The sequence below is a fragment of the Podarcis gaigeae genome, assembly GCF_964106915.1.
Source record: "Podarcis gaigeae genome assembly, chromosome: 8".
Taxonomy (NCBI): Eukaryota; Metazoa; Chordata; class Lepidosauria; order Squamata; family Lacertidae; genus Podarcis; species Podarcis gaigeae.
In genome coordinates, this window is record NC_139684.1 from 62,162,051 (window position 1) to 62,185,634 (window position 23,584).

The window sequence follows — 23,584 nt, forward strand, 5'->3', positions numbered from 1 at the left end:
CCTGGCCTATATTAAATGAATATTTGGGGATGCGGAGGATACGAATAAGACGTGCCTCTTTTCTTTATTTCAGGAAGCAGTTTGCACCTCCCAAATTTGGGAAGTGCTGGTGTAAGCGATCTGGCAAAGCCTGACGCTTTTAGCAGCAGGGGATACGGACGGGATTAGATCAGTTTAAGAATAATGTCTCAGGGACTTCGGAAAGCCGTGATCACAATGTAAAAACGGCAGGCAGGTGGAGGGGCTAAAATTAGGAGCCGGGATTGTCTGCTTCGGCGAGGAGGAGGCAGGCAGAAGGCGATGGGTAAATTGGGGGTGTTTGCGCCGGCGCAGCCGCTGATTGGCTCTCGCGTTATATTGGGTGGCGCCTCCAATTATGGGCACAGGAGCAAAAGAGGATCAGGGCTGGTGGTGGGTGTGCGCTGGGCAGCTGCCAGCCCCCACCTACCAGCCCTGGGGCGAGGGGAGGGGGCATGTCTCACGAGTAAGAGGGCGGGGCTCCGCCTGCAAGCGTGCGAATGAAATTCAATCCGCCTCGAGCCGTTCATTCATTCACTTACTTTTGGGCGGCTTCGAGCGGGACCTTCGCCTTGGGAAAAGCGAAAGGAAACGCCACGCTGCTCTGTTCTGGCGAGCGCGCTTATCTGGCCATCAAATACGTGGTGCTGCTTTGTCGACGGGGTACTTTCACCTGCGAAAAGGCAAAGCGAAGAGCAACCAATCGAGCAACAAGGAGAAGAAAAAAGCGAAGGAAGCAAGCAAAGAAGGAAAGGAAAGACCAGTGAAGGGGATCGGGTCAGGGTTGGTTTTTTTCTTTTTCTTCTTGCCAAATGGCCAAAGGAGAAGGAGCGGAGAGCGTTGCAACTGCGGGTCTTTTGCAGCAAAGTATCTTGAAGCAAGAGGAACTGATACGTCCCAAGGTACTTAAGGGAAAATGTGAGGGGGGGTCCCCTTTGGGAGGTCGGGCCGGGGGGGGGGGAGTTTAAAAATCCCCAAGGGATTTGAAGCCGCGATCCTCGCTCGCTGGGCTCTGGAGGAGGGGAGTTCCATCGGGCGTTACTCCCGAGGAGTCATGGCTAGAAAGACCGGGGCTGCCACGTGAGTGGATCCGCATGGCTCGATCCGGATGGCCTTTGGGAGTTTCTTCTTCTTCAAAGGGCCGTGCATTGTGTGTGCAAGAGAGAGGCTTTGGAGCAGAAACCGGACTATAGATCCTGCGATTCGCCCCAACGCCGGGATGCGGATCGTGGCGTCAAATCGATGTGGCAGATCCGAATCCCGTCGGGATTGGGGCGTGGGGGTGGTGACGGGAGGACTCCTTATAAGGTTTATCCGTCCAGATGAGAGGAGGGGAACGGCCCACATCTCGGATGAGGACTGTGGCGGGTTGGAGGCGCTTTGTCCGGGCTGGCTTTTCTCGGGAGGCGCCGGGGCCATTAGTGTGGGCTGAGCTCTCTGCGCGGGACGCTGCGAAGTCTCGCACCGCCTGTTGCGCGAGGGGTGCTGCGCCCCCTGCCTTTCTTCCCCCATAACCTTCGAGTGGTAGTAAATCGGCTCCAAAGGCCTCCGAGCCGTTCAAGTTCATTCATTAGAGACAAGGGCAAACTTTCCTTAAAGGCGCCGCGTTCGCTTTACTCTCGATGGGTGGGGGTCGCTCGCGCTGTTTTAACTTCCTGGCAACTAGAAAAATCAGACTTGTTCCCGCTTTCTCATACGCATTTAAAACATATACATGGCGGAGTGGGAGGTCCAGGTGGAAGTAAAGAGGATAGGGAGCATAAAGTAATAATTGATTTATAGGGTGTCCGTACTAATGTACAAACTTATTACATTTGTTTTTGTAAGCTAAACTATATGGAAAGGGGGGTCTATGTCTAGTTTTTAACTCTAAAGTTTAGAGTCTAAACTTTGGAGGAAAGGCTATGTTCCTTCTCCCCCACTGTCAGAGGCAATATTCCTTTGAACACTGGGGATCACAAGTGGGGAGAGTTTTGCTGCTGGACTCTGGTCTTGGCTTTCTATAGGGGATCTGGTTGGTCCCTGAGAACAGGATGCTGGACTAAATGGGCCACTGACCTGATCCAGAAGAAGGACTTTTCGAGTTCTAACCATGACTTCCAAGGTGGGATTTTGACCTGTTGGCTTCCTCATGACTCTTGAAGGCAGAGCTGAGAGAAAGCTGGTCAAAAAATAATAGCCCTGGGTACTAAATAAAAACTGCCAGTATTGGTAGTAGATAGTATTGATCCTTATTCCAGGACTCGAAAGGGTATCGTTGAACAGTTGAATGGGTGCAAAATGTCTGTGGAAATTTCACCTACCCAAGAAGGTTCTTGTGTGAATGAATGAAGTAAGGAGGAGCATAATTTAAGGGGTTTGGAACAGCACATGAACTGCATTACTAGGATTAGAGACAATGACTTTCAGCGAACCCTGGGTTAAAAGCAGAGAAACACAGCACTTCTTGAATGGGACCAGCCTCTTGTATAAAGCAGGGATGTTAATTTGCAGTGTGTGTGTTTGCCCCCCTATAAGATTTGAAGGTCCACTCATTCAAGCTTGAATTGCAAAAAGTCAATATGCTACAAGAGCATGTGTGGTTGCTTCAGAGTTAGCAATATTATCACTCAACATAGGTCAGAGTTATTAAAAGGGGTGGTGGGATTCTTGCCTTTGGCATGCACGCTTCATACCCATTTTAAAGTGCTCCTGAGGAGCAATTCTATGGAGCCTGTCACACGGCGATGGTGGGGGCGAAAGCATCCCCCACCCCATTAAATGCTTTGCAGGCTTCTTCCAGTGTTAGTTGCAACATCCCTACTGAAGATGTTGACTCCTTGCAACAGAAAGGAAAGGCGAGAAGCACAGAGGTGCCTTGCTCAAGGTTGCCTGTTGTTGAATTAGTATCAGGATTGGCTTCTGATAGTGGAATGCCCAGAACTTACTCCTTGCAAAGGCTTTGGAGACTCACTGTTACAGCACCCCCTTGTGCTGTGCTGCATGGGGTGAGAGTAGCTCATAGCTTCCCGCAGGGCACTATTGATGGAGCCCGCCTCCTGGGGAAAGTGTACACCAGTGCCGTTGAAGTACGTGTCTCTTTCAGGGCCTCTCCCTTTCTGATTGCCAATTCCGGGGCTTGGGGGGGTGGGGAGCTGCCCCAGCTGTTCTCCCTGCGAATGCAGCTGTGCCGCTAAACTTGGCAGCTGGATTGCTTTGCAGAATTAGGCTTGTGTTAGTCCACTGGCTCCATTCAAAGCAGTTGGTTTTGCTGCTTTCTAGAGAAGTTTGCTTGTTATCTGTAAACCAATCCCCCTTTGTTAATCTTCTAGACTAAATACGGTCCAGTGGATCCAGGGAGCTGTGCACATTGTTCTTCTTTCCTGCTTCCGAGTTGACTGCATAGATAGATGAAGCAGTTGCATTGCCAGGCAGCCACGTGGAGCTTATGCTGAATAATCTTACTGAAAGAGTAAGGCAGGAAATGTGTGTTTGTGTCTTCCCTGCCCACCAATTCAAATCTCACTTCCGCCATAGATTCAGTAGGTAGGCTTTTGTGGGTTGCCATCTGTGTCTCAGCTGTGTCTCATCTGAAAAATAGTGATAGTAATACTGGCCTGCTTTACGGTGCTGCTCTGAAGCTTTTCTGAGGGAGCCCATGGCTTTTCAGTACTCTGAAGCAAGCAGAGGGAACTTGTGGTGTTGGACTCCAGTTCACATCAGCCCCAGCCAGTGATGAGGAATGGTGGGAGTTCAGCAACATCTGGAGGGCCACAGTTTCCCCATCCCAGCTGCACAGTGCAATGTAGTGATTAAAAACAATTGTGGTGCAAACCTATACATATCTTCTCAGAAGTATATGGAGATCAGTGGGGCTTACTTTCATGGAAGGAAGTGCATTTTAAGAGTGCAGCCTTAAAGAGAGCACTACCACCAGGAAATGGGGACTTGGATCGCAGGTGGTACTTATGATGGAAACAAAGTGGTGCTTCTCTCCAGAAAAGGTTCATATGGCTAAATAATATATATTTGTGGTGGGAGTCCTGGTTTAGACAGCCAGCACCTGCAGAGTATGTGTCATCAGATGCTTCATGAAGAAGAGAACCCATTTTATGTGGGTTTAAAAAAATATCTTTAAGCACTTCATGTAACTGGTTAGAGTACTATTGCATTATCTGACCACAGACTGAACTGTAGCAGGTACATATCTGATCCCTTCTGTGATATTCAGAAGGTTTAAGGCTGCACACCTACCCCAAACTCCATAGGAGTAAACCCCACTGAACTCAATGCATCTTTCTTCTGAGTAGATATTGTGTGTGTGTATGATTAACTGTAAGACCCTGATTCTTGAGAAAGGGAGGGAGCAAACATGATGGATCTCTCTGGATTGTACCTTTAAAGCTGCGTACACACTCTACACTCAAAGCTCATTCTTTTTCTCAAGGAATTCTGGGTACTGCGTTTCACAAAGGGTTGCTGGGAATGGTAACACTGTGAGGGGTAAACCATTGTGCCCAGGATTCTTTGAAGGAAAGAATGGGATTTGAATGTGCTTTAAAGGTAATAGTGTGTACAGTGGTACCTCGAGTTACAAACACCTCAGGTTACAAACTCCGCTAATTTGGAAGAGTTACCTCAAGTCAATAACTTTGCCCCAGCATGAGAACGGAAATCATGTGCTGGCGGCGCAGCAGCAAAAGAGGCCCCATTAGCGAAAGCACGCCTCTAGTTAAGAACAGTGTCAGGTTAAGAATGGACCTCTGAACAAATTAAGTTTGTAACTAGAGGTACCACTGTACACAGCCTTACTTCGGACTACTGCTGCTGCTGATAGGGTGTGGGGTAGGGTTATTCAGTCTTCCAAAGGGCTCGGGGTAGCATAACTGGTCTGGTCTGCATAAAAACCCTGTGAGGTAGGCTTAGTCTGAAAGACTGTGACTGACCAAAGTTCACCAGGTAGTCTTCCAAGTCCACTGCTCTACCTTTGGGGAGGGCTGCTGCATAGAGAAAGCACCTGCTTTCTGTACAAAGGGTTCCAGGTAATCCCAAGTATTGCCTGGTAGGGCTGGAAAAGACTCCCCTCTGAAACCCTGGAGAGCCACTGGCAGTTGGGAAGGCTAAACTGTGGCTCCCCAGATGTTGCCGGGCTTCAGTCACCCCAACATTAAGAGAACCAGATATAGGCTAGCAGTGGGGAAGCAGTGATCATAGAATCATAGAACGGGAAGGGACCCTGAAAGTCATCTAGTCCAAGCCCCTGCAATGCAGGAATTTCAACATGCATTCCCCCATCCAATTTGAAATCATACCAGACCCTGCTTAGCTTTGCAAATGTGCTAGCATTTTAATAAATGAATGATGATGCTATTGCTGCACCACTAGGAAATTGGTCGGTTCTGAAATCATTACTTGTTTAAGAAGTAGGCTTGTCATGGCCATAGATTTGTATGCCATGATGAGCTTATTAAAAGTAAATATTCTGCAGCCTGTAAATGATGTATAAAATAAACATTTCACCCCACCCCCTGAATAGACAGGGAACAAAAAGACAGGGAGAGTTTTACGTGGTTAGCAGGAAATTAGTGTTGTGGTGTGGAATGCATTGCCACGCACACACAAGCAACACACCCACTCTGGGCAACTTCTGTTGTCCGTCCTTGATGCAACTCCATTGTCCCTTGAGGCAGAGCTGTTTGCAAATGTTGAGTGAGCAATGTAAATCTTTGCTAGTAAGAGTGGGGAGTAGTAAAGCTGTCTGCTCAAATATGCCTTGAGCTAATACAACCAGATATGACACATTGCTTGGAAGTCATTCAAGGCTCTGGACTGATAAATGCAAGAAAGTGATTAAAAAAACCACACACAACCTCAACTAGTTGCAAAGTTGTTAGGTTGCCATGCTGTTCCCACAAGAAGCTGAATATGCCCAGGAATGATGGTGGCTAATTTAGTACGCCCTGTCCTCTATTTTCCAGAGAGAAAGCAAAGGAAAGCTATCAATATGCAACAAAGTGTGTTATGCCATTGGCGGAGCGCCCTACCAGATCACTGGCTGCGCCTTGGGCTTCTTTCTGCAGATTTACCTGTTGGATGTGGCTCAGGTAAGTCTGACCAGCTTGTATGTTTGCTTTTTGACGGGTGGCCCAAAGGTGATGGAATGCAGCACTCCACTGAGTAACCTGCAAATTGAAACAGAAAGTTGGCAGGAGAAGGGTTGTCGTTATGCCTGGCAGGCCCTTGCATGAAGGCTGCCTTTGGATATACCGTAGCTAACAATATAGCAGAAGAGAGCGGTAAAGTTCTGTTGCTGGAGGAAGGTCCATAGCTTAATGATGGAGCATCTGCATTGTATGCAGAAGGTCGCAGGTTCAATCCCCGGCAGGTAGGGCTGGGAAAGACTTCCTGTCTAAATACCCTGGGAGCCACTGTCCATCAGAATAGACAATATTGAGCTAGATGGATCTATGTCCTGACTCTGTATAAGGCAGCTTTCTATATTCCTGCGTAAATTACGTTGTTCGCAGGAGTAGCATTTCATGATGCAAGTTCCTCTTCCAAGAAAAATGTGCCCTACTAGCCACCTGGGGCTTGAAAACCCTCCAATTTTTTGATGCCTGCCTGAAGGTTTTTCCAAGCACCTGACAGGCTGCACTTTGGAGCTGCTGGTCTTTGTGTTATGGTGTCCTCTCTCCCTGCCTGCTGAGCTTCTGTAATGTGTGGCAGGTCCACAAGTTGTTCAAGCTAAGTGGGGGCAGACAAAGACCACCTGAGATGACAAAGACAAGTGGTGCACTTGGAAAAGCATAACTGATGGAACCTCACCTTGTACTCACGTGCTTCCACACCTTCAGTCTTAAGCTGCTCGACCTGAATTGGATCTCTTCCTCTCCCGCATAGCTGGACCCTTTCTATGCATCCATCATCCTTTTTGTGGGCCGCGCATGGGATGCCATTACTGATCCACTGGTGGGTTTCTTCATCAGCAAAACGTCATGGAGTCGCCTTGGACGCCTGATGCCCTGGTAAGCTGGTTTTTGCTGAAATTTGAGATTCGTAGAGCTAGTCAGTGCATAGTGCTTATCACTATGTTGAGGAGCACATGCATTTGTGAATGGAGTGGGGGCCTGTCTCGGGGCAGATCTTTCATAATACGGCTCCCCATGTGAAGCCAAAATTTGGCAATCTTCTCAATTTTGTGACCCCTTGGCTTAGTCTCCTGTGTAGGGGACACTCCTGAGGCAAGCAAGAGGCAGTCCCCCAGTGCAAGAACACATTGCAGCCAAATGGTGCAATGCAGGGGCAGTGAGGGGTGTGGTGAACGTCCTGAGGGCCAGATAGCTAAGTCTGGAGGGCTACATCTGGCTCCCAGGCCAGAGGTTCCCCACTCCTGGTATAGGTGAAAACCGGGGAACAGATCCTTTTAATAATACTGTCATGACTGATAGTCAGAGGCTCCCTGTCAGGCAGGGTTGCAGCTCTTCGTGGAGATAGAACCTTCGAACCACAGCTTTTCCCATCTACTACTGGAGAGTGTTAATGACTGGAAAGCTTTTGGTGCCTGGGCAAACAGCAGCCTTTTCTCCCTTGAGGACTAGGAGAGTGTTGCCACCTCTTTCCTAACAGGCCTGTTTTCAGTACTTGGAGAAATTAGGGAAGAGAGAGGTTGTCTGGAGGGTGGAAATGTGCTTAAATTAGAACTTGCAGTAGGACCAGAAACCATTGTGGCTATTCAGATTCCTATGGATAAAGTGGAACTTCTTGATAAATCAAAGTTGCAGCAAAATAAATAAAAAAGGGCTAACTAGCACCCTGGGATTTATAAGGAAAAGCATCCTAGGAGACAGCTGCTTGTGTCTGAACTCTCCAAATCCTCTTTCGGCTGACAGCCAGCAATAGCTAGTTATGGCTGAGGTATAGTGGCAGCCTCTGAATCTGGGAAGCATTTGCATCTGTTACTAGGATTGCATTGCTCACTGGCTGAAGGGCCTAACGGTGGATAACATATGAAAAAGGGTTGGGCGGGGAGGAGCTGCCCAGGGAGAAATTAGATATGCCTTTCTTTGGTAGGGCATGATTATACTCTCCACCCCACCCTTTGGGGTTCTTAAATTTGCTGGTGCAACTTGGTGCTTTTTGTTTTGCTTCTGTTGGCCTTAAACGCAGGCCCAAAATATCCCTCCCCCACTGCTCTTGCCTTTGCTGAGGTTCCAGGACTGGAATAAAGGGCGGGTGTCTGCCCAGCCAGCATGCAATGATGCTATTTGGGTTCAGTCCAGGAAAGGCCAGTCAGAAGCCAGAAAAAAACTCCTGTTGGCGTCTCACATAGACTGGAGGGGCCTACAACAAAATGTTGCTGTGTGGATACCTGTCAGTGTACCTGTCAGGGTACCTGTCAGTGAACTGGGCCCCCTTTCATGTAATTCCATTTCATTCCCATCTCCTATCCCCTTCCCCACTTCGCCTCCTCATTTTCTGGGTCAGCTTTCTGCTCACTGCTTATTGGGTTGTTCTCTGGGTTGTCCTTGTGGTGGTGGTTTTGGTACTTCTGCAGGCCTTATTCCCACCCCCCACTCCCCAAAGTATGCCATCTGTGGGGAGGGTACTTCTGTTTTCGCTGTATAGGGATTGGCTATTGGAGAAGCAGTTAGCCATTGATATACTGTTTCACAGCGATTGAATACAGTCGTACCTCGGAAGTCGAACAGAATCCGTTCCGGAAGTCCATTCAACTTCCAAATCACGGCTTCTGATTGGCTGCAGGAAGCTCCTGCAACCAATCGGAAGCCCCATTGGATGTTCGGGTTCCGAAAGAACGTTCGAAAACTGGAACACTCCCTTTTGGTTTTTGATTGTTTGGGAGCCAGAACATTTGACTCCCAAGGCGTTTGGGAGCTGAGGTATGACTGTAATGGGATTTATACCCCAACATACTCTGGAGTGCCCAGGCTCCCCATGTTAGCGGTATATAATATAGATCCTCATTGGCTTTTTATGATATGCTAATAAAATGCTGGCCAGGATGTCAGCAGGAAGTGGGTGGGGGCTAATTAAATTTGTTGGGAGTAGGGGACTAGTTTATTCTTGGGAAGCAAAAAGAAATTCTGCAGTTAGGAAAGTGGCTCAGCCAGATACCTTTGTTGGCATTAGTAAATATGACTCACAAAGACAAAAGGGTGTCAGTAGTGTCTGGAATGTGTTAACGAATATGTAGAAACAAATGTGACTTCATCTTCACCTGTACATGATCTCATGGAAATCTTTTGTAAGCGGGCCCATTGCAGACAGAAAGCAGAACACCCTAGCTGTGACATTGTCTAGGCCATTGTTAAGCTAGAACTGATTCTTTTAAACCTATTTTAGTAATAACTTGCCTGGCAATTTATTGCAGCTGAGATATTTCTGGGCAAGGCTTCCTGCAGTTGAGTTGAAGTTTGTGTGAGTCTGCTTAATAGCTTCCATAGCACCAGTGCTTCTCCCTCACTTTTGCATCTCGGATGGTGAGTTGCAAATACAGTATTGAAAGTCCAGAATAGCAACATGTCAGAGAGCAGTTAAGTTTAGTGATTTCTGATGTGGTAAGTGGGCTGAGCAGATGGCTTATGAGGTCGTGTCCTTATCAACCTGAGTCGGCTTGCTTCTCACTAAAATTGGCTCCCTCTCCATCGCACGTCTCTCCAGTCAGGCTTGCAGGGAACAGGGCTCGTTCCTGCGATGCAATCCTGTCCACATCTCCTTTGAAGTAAGTCCCACTGTCTTTGATGGGGCTTAGCATGCAAAGGCTTGTAGCCTTATTCTAATATTGCCCACAACATCTTTAGCATGTTCTCTGCAGTGGCTTTTGGGCATCTTCCCTCTGCAAGAAGTAGCCACAAGGAGAAACACAGGTGTGGGAGGGTGTTTCTGGAACACACGCTCAATTTGCAGACAATGACTGTGAGGACCCTAGAAGGTGCCCCATTAAGATTTGCAGGGGTTCTGTGGTAGGTGATTGAAGACTTCTCTGTACAAGTGGTAAACCAAGAACAAACCTTGGTTACAGCTCATGGTTTGTCTGGCCCCAGTTTGGTTCTGGTAGCAGCAGCAGAAGCACTGTGGCTGCGATCTCTGCTTGGGAAACTTGCTCATTTGTGCTAAACTGTGGTTTAGCACAGCATTTCATGAAAACTGAGCCAGGGTTTTACTACTCAATAATAATATTGGGCGGTATTATTATTGCTTGTTACTATGTTATGTATCTTTGTGTTTTTTACATTGTAAACTGCCCGGTGCTCCTAGGATGAAGGTTGGTATAGAAATTTAATAAATCTTAATAATGATAAATAAAACACTAATAATAATACAGCGAAAATTTTGCTTTTTAAAAACTTCAACATGGAAGCAAGGCTTACTTTTGAAAAATCTGCTTTTAATTTTTTTAAAAATTAGTATCTCCTCTCCCCCTCCCGCCCTCGCCTCACACTTTCCATTCTGATTTGAAGCCGAGCTGAAAATCAAACTCTTTCCCTTTCCCCAAGAGCAACGTGTGTGGAAGGAAGCTATTTCACACATGGCAGAGGAAACGGTTAAAGCCGGTGGGCGGGGAAGGAGAAGAGATTGCAGTGGAACACACCATCGGAGCTCAGCCAATGGAGAGCCAGGGTGTGTGCCTGTCTAGCCTGTTTCATATATCTCTGCGGATCAGCGGGTGGGGGTTACTAGAAGTCAAACTGCTGGGAGACTCTTAGAATGGGTTGGAGAGGAGGAAACGATGAAGCTGGCCGTCCTGTCTTGAACTCTGTAGCAGTCATTCTTGCTAAAAAGGTGTTTTACAAGGGGATCTCCACAAGGGCATCCCCACTCTAGGCTGTGGACGCTCCTCCACTTTCCGCACCACTTTCAAGCTATGTAGAGTTTATGGGGATTTTTTTTAAGCCCAGGGGCTAGAGGAAGGCTACCCAAATACTGAGTATCTAGAAATAGTTCAGTATATCAGGACGCTTGTGATTGTCTTAGTGTCCTACACGTCACCTTTCCTTTCCGCGTCATGGGAATTGGCGTGCTGTGGGGCAAAATGCCCATGAGTCATATTAAAATAATTTCTCTCTCTTCCGTCTGCCTCCCTTGCCAGATGGAGAAAAGTAGTCTTGCACACACCCTGAGGGATGAATTTAATTTTCGGCCACATGGCTGCAGCCTCCAAAAAAGAAATGAGATTCCTAAGAATTCTACCAGGATTGCACATGACCGTTTATTATTATTATGCCCACATAATATGCGCACAGAAACCTTCATTTAAAAGAAAATAAAAACTAATTCAGACTTGCTCTCTACAATAGGTCTTGTTACCCTTGCACTCACTTAACAGTGGGGCAGTTCCTGCCCCACATAGTCCTTACAATCCATGTGAAGCAAGACTGGTGGGCACAGCCCCCTAGCTATCGGTCACATGGCATCACAATGACATCAAGTTCAAAGAGCTTTGAAGTGCTAAAGTTGGGACTTCGAAGCCTCTTTCAAGGCGCTGCTAAAACTTGTTTTCCCAGGGGTTTCCATTCAAATCCATCCCTGAATCAGGAAGGGGTTTGTATGGAATCTTGCTCATTTCAGCTATACTGCTATGTTCCTGCATGAGAAACATTCATGCACAGCCAGCACAGGATTTATCCTCCCCCTCCTGCCCATCAGATAACTGAGGTCAGTTGAAGAATGGGTGGGCATTTTCTGGGGAAAGTTGCCTCTCAGACCCCCTGGAGGGCCAAGGCTGGCCTACAAGCTGGAGGTTTTGAGAATGCAGAAAGTCCAAATGACAGTACACACATTTCTAGCATGTACAGTCCACAGAGAAGTCCTACACAAAGGCTTATTGAACTGAATGAGAACTGCACTGAGAGAACAGTAAATGTGCTCTTGCAAGGGTCCTCTTCGTTTTAATGAGGCCTATGCCAGAGCACAGTCCCATTATAGGTTGTGTCTTCTAGATCTCTCTTGGGAAGCTTGGGTTTAGTGTACATGTGTGTAACCCGATGCCACTTTCGATTTTTGCCTCTGTGCATTAGCTAGCAGGTGAAGGCAAGAATGAGCCAGCCAGTCCCCCAACCCAACCCCACCTGGATTGAGCATCCACTCTTCTCATGTTAGCCTCTGCTTTAGTGTTGAAGGGGGAGCTTTGCTTGGTTGGATCCCTATTCTCCATGCTTATTAGATTGGAAGAGCTGGAGAAAAGTTGACGAGTATTAGACCAACTTCACTTAGGAGGAATATGGTTCTTCCTCCCCTGTCGGAGGCACTGTGCCTCTAAATACCAGTTGCTGAAAACCACGGCAGAGGAGAGGGGTTGTTGTGCTTGGGTCTGACTGGCTTGCTTGCTTCCTGCAGACAACTGTGAGACTGGGATGCTCGATTACGGGCTTGATCTAGCTGGCTTCTCTTACGTTCACCGGGTCCTTTCCTGTAAAAGGATTTAGCCATTTCCCTCCTAGGGAATAAATGGATACCTTCCCCTTTGTCTCTTCACCCTCTTCACCCCAATCCCCGCCCTCCGTCTCTATGTACTCCTCTGTCCTGTTGATAACGTATCCTTGCTACAGAGAATGTGCATACAGCAACGCATTCTGGTTTCCTGGAGGACCAGTGACACAAGAGGCGTTGAATGATAAAGAACTAGGTTTCCAGTTAAGGGCAAAAGCTGTAGCCCAAGTTGCCTATGTTGCAGGATACGCCACTGCTTTCCAGCATGCCGCCTGCATTTCCCCCCCGGATTTTTATTTGTTCTGGGGTATATGTAGATCTTTAGCTTGTTTGGGGGAGGAATTCTGAACATTGTCAGTTTTCCTTCTGTGAAATGCATATCTTGTAGATATAAACCCACCTGAGTTGACTAGCTTGCAGAAATATTTGGCCTTTTAAGCCACACTTATTTATGCTAGTTTTCTGTGGCTTACAATAGGCTGGCGACCTACACCTAATTCTTTGTCACTGGATGGCCAAGTGGCTGTTTAAAACTCTGTCTTATCATGTGGTCCTGCGTGGGAAGTAGATACACAAAGAAAGCCAGTTCGCTTCTCTTTTCTGAGGGAGGGAGGTAGTGAATTCCTCTCTTTGGGTGGAGAAGGTGGCACTTTAGTTCCTTGGTTTAGCTTTCCTCGCCTCACACGCACAGCATGTAGACTTCCCCTGCCTCCCTTCCAGTCCTGCAAAATGCTTAGCTCCTCCTGAAGCAGACGGACCTTCTTGCCAAATCTCTGCTTTGTTGCTCATAACAGGTTCTAAAGCTCAGCAGGCCTGCTCCTGCTGCCTCATTGAGGGGGGCTGTGTGATCAAAGCCCCACTGCACAAAACCTTACTCAGCTCTTTATGCTCTCTGGAACTTTGCCTCTTCTCTCTCTCTCTTGTTTCTCACTCTCTCTTCTCCTACCCACCCAATCCCGCCCAAGCACTGACAAGCCTGGAATTATAAGCTTATAGGACTGCAAGCTGAATCTGGAGGTCATCTAATCCCTTGGAGCTGAACCAAGGGTTCTGACCATGAGGCGGGGCTCACAGGGATACATACCGCAGCCATACAGTGAAGAGAATGACAATTATACTTGGCTTTGTTTTCAGTTGTCTAAGCGTTTCCCAAGGATCGTGTCAGTATTTGCTTCCTAAAAGTAGGCCAGTATAATGATCCTTTATGATTCAGGTCAGGGACTTGGATTTGGTGGCTTTTCCAAGGCGGCCTAGTAAGTTCACGACTGACATCAGCTTTAACTCCTCCGTGGTAATGAGAACTGCTGTGGCCCCCAGCAGCCATTGAAAGGAACAGGAAGGTGAAAACCCTCTTAGGTCAAGACCAATAGAACTTCTGCAGAGGTGGTCAATGGGCTACGTCCCTTGCATTTAAAATCAGACTAATTTGTATCAAATTGTACTTTTTCTCTTCCTTTTCCTCTCTCCAAACCCCAAACTATATAAAGTTTTTCTCATCTTGCTTTAATTTTCAACAGGATTATATTCTCCACTCCTTTTGCTGTGATCTCCTACTTCCTGATATGGTTTGTGCCCGACATCTCTCAAGGCCAAGTGATGTGGTATCTCTTCTTCTACTGCATCTTCCAGACCCTCGTGACAGTGAGTCCCTCATCATCTTGTGCACAGCCTGCATTTTGCTTTTGAGCAAGGGTGGGAAACTTCCAGCCCACAGGCCAGATTTGGCCCACAAGGCCATTTCCCCCCCCCAAACTGCACCTCATTTAGCTCACACCCGACATCATATGTGATGCGGCCAGACCAGTTGCGGAACTGAATTCCCCGTGGGGCAACTTGATCGTATATCACCGAAGCCTGCAGAAAGTGGCTTTGCCAGTTCTCTGCTTAGTGTGTTTTGCGGAACGTAGGTCTGGCAGAGCCCTTGCAATGTACTTACCGAGTGCAAGAGTTCCTTCCTTCAGTTGGCACTGCTAGCAGAGGGACTCGGGAGCGGTTTCACCAGTGATAAGTCGCTGAGTGAAACCGCCATCCCACCCTGCCCTCATACGATGGAGAGGGAGGAACAAGCTGGATTGGTGAGGCGCCAATACAGATTGTTCCTCCCTCTGCATCTTTAAACTGCACAGCTGCCCTTGCCTCAGTTGAGCAGTTAAAGGAGCCCCCAGGCCAGTGCTGGCTCCCGCAAGCCAGTGGTGGCTCTGTGAAACTGCTCAGCTGAGGGGAGCGCGGTTGCTGCTCCCTGCAGCGAGCAGTTAAAGGAGCCCTGATGGCCTGGCCACTCGTGTGAGCGCCCCAGGACTATCTCAGCTGGGAGGGGGCGTTCCCTCCCCCCAGCTGAGCAGCTCAAACAAGCTGCATTGTCCCAGCCTGCGAGCCTGGGTGAAACCGCCTTGGCTCTCGAGGTGAGAGCTGGGGCAGTTTTACCTAGTGTCTCTCAGGCGATGGCCAATGCATCTTTTTTTCAACATCATGGTATATCCCCAAACCACAAAGTTCGGCTGGTGATAAACCACGATGTTGAAAAGCTGATATCGCCCAGCCCTAATCTTAAATAATAAAACTGAACAAGTGTGCATTGTATGAAGGTGTGTGTACGTTGGTCTTGTTTGCCTCTAAGCACCAGGCCCTCAGCAGGTCCATGAGCCATTGGCTGCTTGTCTGCAGCGACTGCACCACAGAGCAGGGGCGGGGAGGATGCTTCAGAGACCGAATATGCTATTGGCCCCTGGCACACTGGGGGGGGGAGGGGAATGCCAGCCCACCACATCAGATAGTTTGAAAAATGGTGATAAAAAACTTTCTATAAATGGGAAAAGTCTAGTCTAGTACCATTGAGAAGGATTTAAGGCCCTTTCTAGCAAGGCATGTGCTTGCCACATGTTGTTGTGTCTCTTGGTCTGGTTTTCATATTTAAATGCCTGAGGAGGAGGGGTTCCTGCTTGCCATAAGACGGGATCCCAGTAGATCTAGACAATGGAAGTTGGGCAGATTTTTGCAGGTTGAGCGTTCTCTAAAGTTACCCTGTCTTATTTTGAGGGCTTGGCCTGTCCAGTAGGGGGTTTATCCTCTTCAGGTTGGGAAGCTCAGCATGCGTCAGGTCCCGAAGCCTTGCTTAACTCTTCTTCTACATCACCCCATTCCCACCACACCCTCCTAAAATAGCATCCACTTTGCATTCGCTTCTCCTTTTGTATATTGTAATTGCAGGTTGGACAAGGATATGTGTAGTCTGACTTCCTTATTTGCTTGTTCTCCTCTGCAGTGTTTCCATGTTCCGTACTCGGCCCTCACCATGTTCATTAGCAGGGAGCAGAGTGAGCGAGATTCCGCCACTGCCTACCGTAAGAACCGCCACTTCCTTGAATGTTGAAATGCTTCGGCTCCTTTCGTTTGAGAGTCTGTCTACTCCTTCCCCCCACCCCTTGCCCTCTTGCTCCAGCTAATTGTGTTTTAACTGTGAATTGCTGGGACTTCAGCATGAAATTTGCTCATATGCCCCGCTCAGTTGCATGTGGAGGCTTGAAATTTTGGGTGTGTGCCTCTGGTTTCTATGGCTGGAGGTCTATACGTTTGCTGATGATGGAGCGTCATCGTTGTTACGTGCAGTAAGGTGTGCATTTGAGCAGAAGCAACTTGCTGAAAAGGGGAGAGAATTTTCAGGCTGTTCCTGTCTACTTTGGAGTGTTTACTTAAGACAGGAAGAACACACCTTTGCAAAGCTTGTGCTCAGTGCCTAGTGATCGTGGATGAATTGTGCAGGACAGTTTGGAAAACGCAGGGCAGGAGCATTCAAAAGATTGTTTTTTTTCCCAATGGAAATTGGACATTAAGATTCCCGGGTTGTGAATAATTAGCTTTTCCGAAATCTCTCCTCTCAGCATATGTGTATAGGTGGTCTATTTGTCCCACACTTCTGCTCTCTCCCAAATTTCAGGAAGTTCAGCACTGTTAAGTTCCTTGGAATGGATGCAAATCAGCCTCTCATTACAAAAATAAATATTTGCATTGATCTGGGGCTGTTCTGCACATTAGTCAGAACAGCCCCAGATCAATAGAACTATGGGGCAATAGAACTCTGGCTGTGCCACTTAGAAAGATAGGGGACGTGTTATGGGGAGGGAATTCACATACCTCACTTGCAATCTTCCAATATGCAATAAAGTAGGCCACTCAATTTTTCACATGGGGGAGCATTAAAAATTAAATTCTTTGCTCCCACTACAGTGGTAATGTCCAGATTTTACCTCTTAATATGTAGAAGAGTTATTTTCAACAATTTTAATATTTAGACCAGAGACCAAAATTTAACCTCACTCAAGAGGAGCTTTTGAGCAACTGCAAAAAACGGCTGAGGCTCAGAGGCAGTTCACATTCCTCATGGATCCAATTTTCCTTCTACATTATGAAGGAATTCTACCTCTTGACTAGGAAATGAGGGGCTGAATTCTGTTCATGTTTATTTACTATATTTATTTATTTATTGACCATATTTGTTTCCTGCATTTCTTCCAAACTCAAGACAGCATACTTAATTCTTCCCTATTTTATCATCCCAACAACCCTGTGAGATAGGTTAGGTTAGACTGAGCAATGGTCACTGGCCCAAGGTCATCTGGTTACTTCATGTCAAAGTGGGGTTTTGAACCTGAGTCGTCTTGGTCCAAACATCTACACCCCACCGGGTATTTGGGAATATCCATTTTAAGTAGATGCTGACTTGGAAATAGCTTCCCAGGAGACTGTTGGGAGATGACTGAATACCTTTTGCAAAATAGGCTCCGTTGCTAAGTGGGTTAAACCAGAAATGGGCTTGTTTAGCCAACTTGTGACAGTTAAACTTGCTGGGCGAGCTAGGTTTTCATACGCCATTTCTGACTCAACAGTACACTTATTAGCCCTAATCACCGCTTGTGCATCCCTTTCCTGCAGGCATGACAGTGGAAGTGCTTGGGACCGTCCTGGGAACAGCCATCCAAGGGCAAATTGTGGGCAAAGTGGGCACGCCTTGCATTCCAGACCCGCTCTTGTTGAACATTGGCAATACTTCTTCAGTGGCCATGGAAGAGGTCAACATCACCCATGACACTGGCTCACTCACGGACACGGTACAGATCGCTTTTGAGCATTCCCTAACCCCACTTGGTTGGGATAATATAGTAAGGGGTTTAGCGGAAGCCCGTGGCTGCAGAGCTGGGCTGGAGAGAGAACTCTTCCTCCTCCTGCTTCTTCGTCAAGAAGACCATCTAGTAGCCAGGCTGAATACGCACTGATGCTCCAGGTTCAGAGGGGGCAGCATGTCTCCAAATGCCAACTGCTAGGCAGCAGCAAAAGGAGAGAGAGCTCTTGGCTACATGTCTTGTTTGTGGGCTTCCCAGAGACACATATTTGGCCACTGTGTGGAATAGGATGATGGACTACAAAAGGATGTGAAATTTGCATCTCTCCAGCTTGTTGGACTTCATTTCCCATCAGCCCCAACCAAAACACTTACTCAGTGATGGTGGTTGATGGGAGTTGTAGTCCAATAACATCTGAAGGGCCACAGGTTCCCCATCCTTGGACCAGATGAACCTTTGGGTTCTTACGTTCTTATGCAAGGTTTCTTTTGCCTTGATTAAATTGAACTTTGCCATAGGATCATTCTTAACTGGAGGTGCAGCAGTCAAACCCGATGCTGTTTCTTGATGCTTTAATACTACCCTCCCATTGAATTCCAGGTCAGTTTATATGAAAGAAAAGCTACACTTTCATCTCAGCCTGTTCATAGTGCTAATTAATGTGCTTTGGGCAAAGAGCAAAATACAGATGTAATAATAATTAAAAGCTGTTGGGGTTTTCTGGAATGGTGACTTTGGTTTTACTCCATTGTCAGGCAAGCATATGATGGCCTGTTTTGCGCGTCACACCATGCCAAACCATGGCTTAGCAAGAGCATAGAGGTTTCAGGCGAACCAGAAGCTGTAACTAAGGTTTGCCCTATGGTTTACAGCTTAAGTTTTGTTTGGAAGCACTGACTAAACCATAAGCCCAGACTTGGAGAAACACGCCAAGCCATGGCTTAGCCTAGCACAGCGCAACTGCAGAGCAGCCAGGGAGAAGCAAAGCCACCACAATCTCCTCTCCTGACGCCCACATGCTCATGCATTTGTGCCAAGCCATTCTGGAAAACATCACCTCTCATCTGGATGTTCCATCTTTGTCTCCCACCCCCCACTCCAACCTTGTTTCCTATCCTTGTACAGAGAAATGCCTACATGATCGCAGCTGGTGTCATCGGTGGGATATATATTCTTTGTGCTATCGTCTTATCTGTGGGTGTTCGAGAAAGACGAGGTGAGCAAGGACAGCTTAAGTGACCTCTGCAAAGTGGGTGGAGGGGGTGGGCTCTAAAAGGTAAAGGCCAGGCATAATCTGCCAAGAAATCGACTTGCTTGTGACAAAGATGGATGCAAGTTGAGTAGTGCAGAATTCATACTGGCTCCCAAAGGAGTCCATCGAAACCTGCCTTTTACTTCATCTAGCTGAGTATTATTATTGTTTATTATTATTAGTAGTAGTATTAGTATTATTAAACTGCTTAACACTGTAGTGTCTACTCTGACTGCCAGCAGTGCTCCATTGTTTTTGACGGGGTGTTTTTCCCCAGCCCCACCTGGAGATGCTAGGGATTGAACCTGCAACCTGTTTAATGCAAACTGTGTGCTCTGGCACTGAGCTAGGTCCCTCTCCCATTACTTACACAGACCTATTTTAAATATGTAACAACCAAACCATGGTTTGGCTTTCATAAGCGTATTTCCACTCACATGCATTCCTCTTCTGTTCCACCCACCTCATACTTCCAATTCATAGAGTTTTTTTCTGGTTTGAGAGAACTAGGATTATCCATGAAACATTCTGTGCACTCCTAATGTGCTGTATAAGCATCTGATCTCTCCCCCCCCCCACCTACTAGAATAAGGAGACACGCTTTCTTCTTCTCTTCCCATTGGGCATGTAATCAGGCTGGTTTGATAGTTGCAAAATAATCTCCTTGCCTCTTGGGGGTGGATGTCCTTATTGTGCCTCTTTGTACATGGGCCAATCCCTTTTAATACATGGGCTGACTTCAAGGGAGCAAATGACACACAGGGCAAGAATTTCCACTGCAAGAATTTCCCGTTGCATAAACCAAGCGTCACCTATGCAACTCCAGCTCCTTGTGGAAAAGCCCCTGACTTTTGCTGGTTGAAACCAGCCATTGGGGAGGGAAGCTGGCTCTTGCGATCTTTGTTCTGCATTCTCAAAGGCCTCCATGTCACTCAAGTTCCTCTTGAGGTTTTTAATCCACTCAGCCTCAAGGTGTGCTAGAGGCCACATTTGCAGGGGGCTTATCAAAAGAATCACCCACATCTATGAAATATTGTCCCTCTTCTTAGGTAACTAAGCCTATCATCACCCAAACACTCCACATTCGTGAAATGATAGTTAGCTAGCTTTCAAGGGGAAGTCCTGCCAGTCTTGCAATCCATCTGTCAACAGTCCTAAACTTATGATGGAGAGGAGGTTTTACTGACAAGGAGATTTCCCTGATAGGTTTGCTTGCTTGCTTGCTTTTTCTTTCCCCTCACCCCCCCCAACGTGATGCAATAGAGTCCTGGGCAAATTGTAAAATAGACTTGTTAGCCTAAATACAGTTGTACCTTGGTTTTCGAACAGCTTAGTTTTGGCTCTTGAATGCCGCAAACCTGAAAGTGACTGTTCCAGTTTGCGAATTATTTTTGGAAGCCGAACGTCCAAATGCCTGCAGCCAATCAGAAGCCGTGCTTTGGTTTCTGAACGTTTTGGAAGTCAAACGGACTTCCGGAACAGATTCTGTTGAACTTCCAAGGTACGACTGTAGTGAGTAGGGCTGAGGGGGGAATATATATCAAAAATATGCAAGTAATGGAAGTATCAAAGAGCAAGCGCCTTGGCCATCAGAATATATTGCAAAGGCATGGAAATTCCCTTTGCCGTATTCCACCCAAAAGTTTTCAAGCTCTGGTTTTAAGCTGCTAAACTGGAACGTAATGGAAGGGCCATGAATCAGTTCCCAGGTTCAATCCCTGGCATCTCCATGTAGGGTTGGGAGGGAATCCTGAACCCCAGGAGAGCCCCTGCCAGTCAGTGTGGACAATACTGATCTAGAAGGACCCCTGGTCTGACTCGGCAGTTTCCTGTGTTCCTAATTCATTTGCAGACTTGAGCTTATAGGAACTGGGAACAATTTGCTCACTGCAGAAAAGAAGTTGTCTTACTCTATGCCTATGCAAATTCATTACCGTTCTCTGTAGTACTGTGAGATACCTTATTTTCTAATCCACATACATAGCATTCTGAGGGCTGCCCCTTCTTGCTTTCTCTCTCTCGCTAAAATGCAGCAACGCATAAGCTACAATTCCACAGTAGGGTGGATCTACGGTAGGATCTGATAGTGGGGGGGGGGGGGTCAGTGTTTAGCTCTTAGGAGATGACAGCCACTAGCCCTTATACAGCATGATACTGTGGGAAGCATGTTAGGGAGGTGGCTGAGCAATCTTTTCCTTGGCTTGGCCTTGGGCTCCTTGCTCCTCATAGCCAGATCCTAAAACCAGGAGCAAAATGATGAAATGACACAAAACAAGTTAAATAATGAAGGCATTGTAAGGCATTCGTTCATAGCATTTTATTTTGCATTCAAATTTATTTATGGTATTTACGTATCTCCCAACTAACCAGTGTGTTCTAGACAATTCACTAAATCAAATAGGAATATAAGAATCAAAACAAAATTTGCACCAGCACAAGATTAGCATGAAAGCGGCGTAAGGCCTGTCTGAAGATGCTTTGATGGGAAATAACTTGACCTAGTGCTTCTGTTTTGCTCCCCGCAGAGTCTTCCGATCTCCAGCCAGAAGAGCCAGTTTCCTTCTTCCAAAGCTTGAAGCTGGTGATGAACTATGGCCCCTACGTCAAGCTGATCGCTGGCTTGCTCTTTACCTCTCTGGCCTTTATGGTAAGGAAACCATCTTTTACACACACACACACCTCCCAGTGATAAATGCACCGTTACTACCCAGCTTCAGAGGTGGGGTCCTTTCTCTCCTCAAACTGAGGTGAGGTCTGCCTGTTTGAGGCCTCCCTACCCCACCTTGGTGACTTTCTCTCCCTGAGAAGAACAGAAGTTCCCAGGTGAGCACAGAATTTCCATTTCCCCGAGTGCTTAGAACGTTGTTGTTTCCTTCATGGGGAAATCCTAATCCCGAAATCCACCACAACACCTAGCCAGGTGGCACTTGGGATTTGCATCAGTGAGCCCTGTGTGGAAGTTGCTTGTTCCTATGTCATGGGCTGCCTTGACCACCTCTATTTAAGATGATGATTTTATATGATATCTACAGGCAGCTGGCTTGCTGAATTAATTAATATACTGCCCTTCATCCAAAGATCACAGGCTGGTTTATTTCATTGCAGCCTTCAGACTTATTGCTTTTTCTCCCTTGCCATGTGGATTCTTTCCAGGTTGGGAAAATAAAATGCAAGCCTTATAGTATTTGTCAACTTTGCTGGGACCCTATGTTGGGATTGGTAGCTAAGAAGTCAGACATATAGCTGGATTGCCTAGTATAGGTCATAACACGGAGAGTAGTGTGCTGTTTTAGACAGAATAGATTGGTTCAGGAGTATTCTTGTTAAAAAGGGATTAAGTTATAATAACCATAATCTGCCAGAAGGGCTTTTACGACAACTGTTGTTGGAACTCTTTCCAGAAATGGAGACAAAACACGCACAAAATCTGAGTTAAGAGTGCAACCTCGTGCATTTAGTTCAGTAATACCCTGGTTGCCTTTTGGAAACCTGAGTTGGTAATAGGAATGCCACAAATTGTTAAACTTGATCAGAGACTCACAGAGAAGCGTGTTGTGTGTCCTAGTGTGTCTCCTGTTTCCTTGAAAGCAAGTGTGGTGTTAGAAGCCAGATTGCAAAAGAAGAATAACATTTTAGTTCCCATTGAGTTGATGGCACTTTTCTGACTAGCTTTGGGGAAGGGCCACTCAGCTCTGTTTCTATCAGTAATACAAGATAGCGTCCTAAACTAAGCAAATGACAAGGTAAATTATTTTGAAACAGGCAACTATATGGCAGAACCCAGGGCAAGATGTCTACTAGCTAGAATGTTAATACATACTAAGGCCTCATATTAAGGACTAAGGTTTAACAAAAAGAGTGCTATGAAATGGGCTGCCCTCAAAAGGAGGAGCAGAGGAAAAGAGCTGAGCTTAATGAATGAACTCAGACCTAGATCTATTTCTGGATTATAGACACATTGGTATAGAAGCAATCACCGGACAAAGCTGAAGAACTTTACCAGAGGCTGTCTATGGGTCCTTAATACCAGATTCTTGCTAAAGAGGCAAACTTCTTAACCTTTTCTGGAATCTGCCCTAGTAGCAACAAGCTGCAACAGCAGCAATGCTGAACTTGCTCCTTGGCTGAATACTTCTCATTTAGCTTTTTTTTTTTTACTTCCAGCTCAATTGTGAATAGTGACTTTTCTTCTCTGGCCTTGGGGAATCTGCTGAATTCTTCCACTTTTGTTAGCCTTCCTTCCCCTTCACTGTGGCAGTCATCCAGTAGCCTTCTCGTCTTTTTCTCTCCCTCCTCCACACACACACACACCACACTGCTGCAGGTTCCAATACAGAGGTTTATTTTTATACGCCTCTGTTTCTGGAGTTACCGTATTGGTCTGAATATAGGCTGCACTCCCCTACTCCCCCCGCCCGCCCCGCCTCCCAAATCTGGTTTGTATAAACCTCAGTGTATATGCACATTCTTGGACAGAGGAGCTGTGATTTAAGATATCATTAGGGGCAGTGTTTGAAACTCAGGTATATAATCCTTATTGCCAAATGCCACCCTTAAACCTAGGTTACGGTCACCACAATAGAATGTCTAGTAGACACACACACACACACACACACACACACACACAAAATGAAGGTTGTTATTGTTCTTTCATTTCTATACAGCTTTATATTTTAAAGAACAAATCTCAATGTGGTTTACAACACATTTAAAAAATAAAATAAAACAATCCAGGATAAAACTAATTCATACTTCAAGGAAAATATTT

At 46.6% G+C, this 23,584-nt stretch overlaps 1 protein-coding gene across 1 annotated transcript in view; it reads left to right on the forward strand.

The window, feature by feature from the left end:
* The first annotated feature begins 514 nt into the window (after positions 1–514).
* MFSD2A (MFSD2 lysolipid transporter A, lysophospholipid) overlaps positions 515–23,584 on the forward strand; it is a 34,035-nt gene continuing 10,965 nt past the window's right edge. The window contains exons 1-8 of the mRNA XM_083752343.1: positions 515–920; positions 5,976–6,101; positions 6,898–7,022; positions 13,965–14,088; positions 15,710–15,788; positions 17,377–17,552; positions 18,690–18,780; positions 21,342–21,463. Of these exons, the coding sequence (XP_083608469.1) occupies positions 831–920; positions 5,976–6,101; positions 6,898–7,022; positions 13,965–14,088; positions 15,710–15,788; positions 17,377–17,552; positions 18,690–18,780; positions 21,342–21,463 (933 nt within the window). The 5' untranslated portion in view covers positions 515–830. The remainder of the gene's footprint in view (positions 921–5,975; positions 6,102–6,897; positions 7,023–13,964; positions 14,089–15,709; positions 15,789–17,376; positions 17,553–18,689; positions 18,781–21,341; positions 21,464–23,584) is intronic.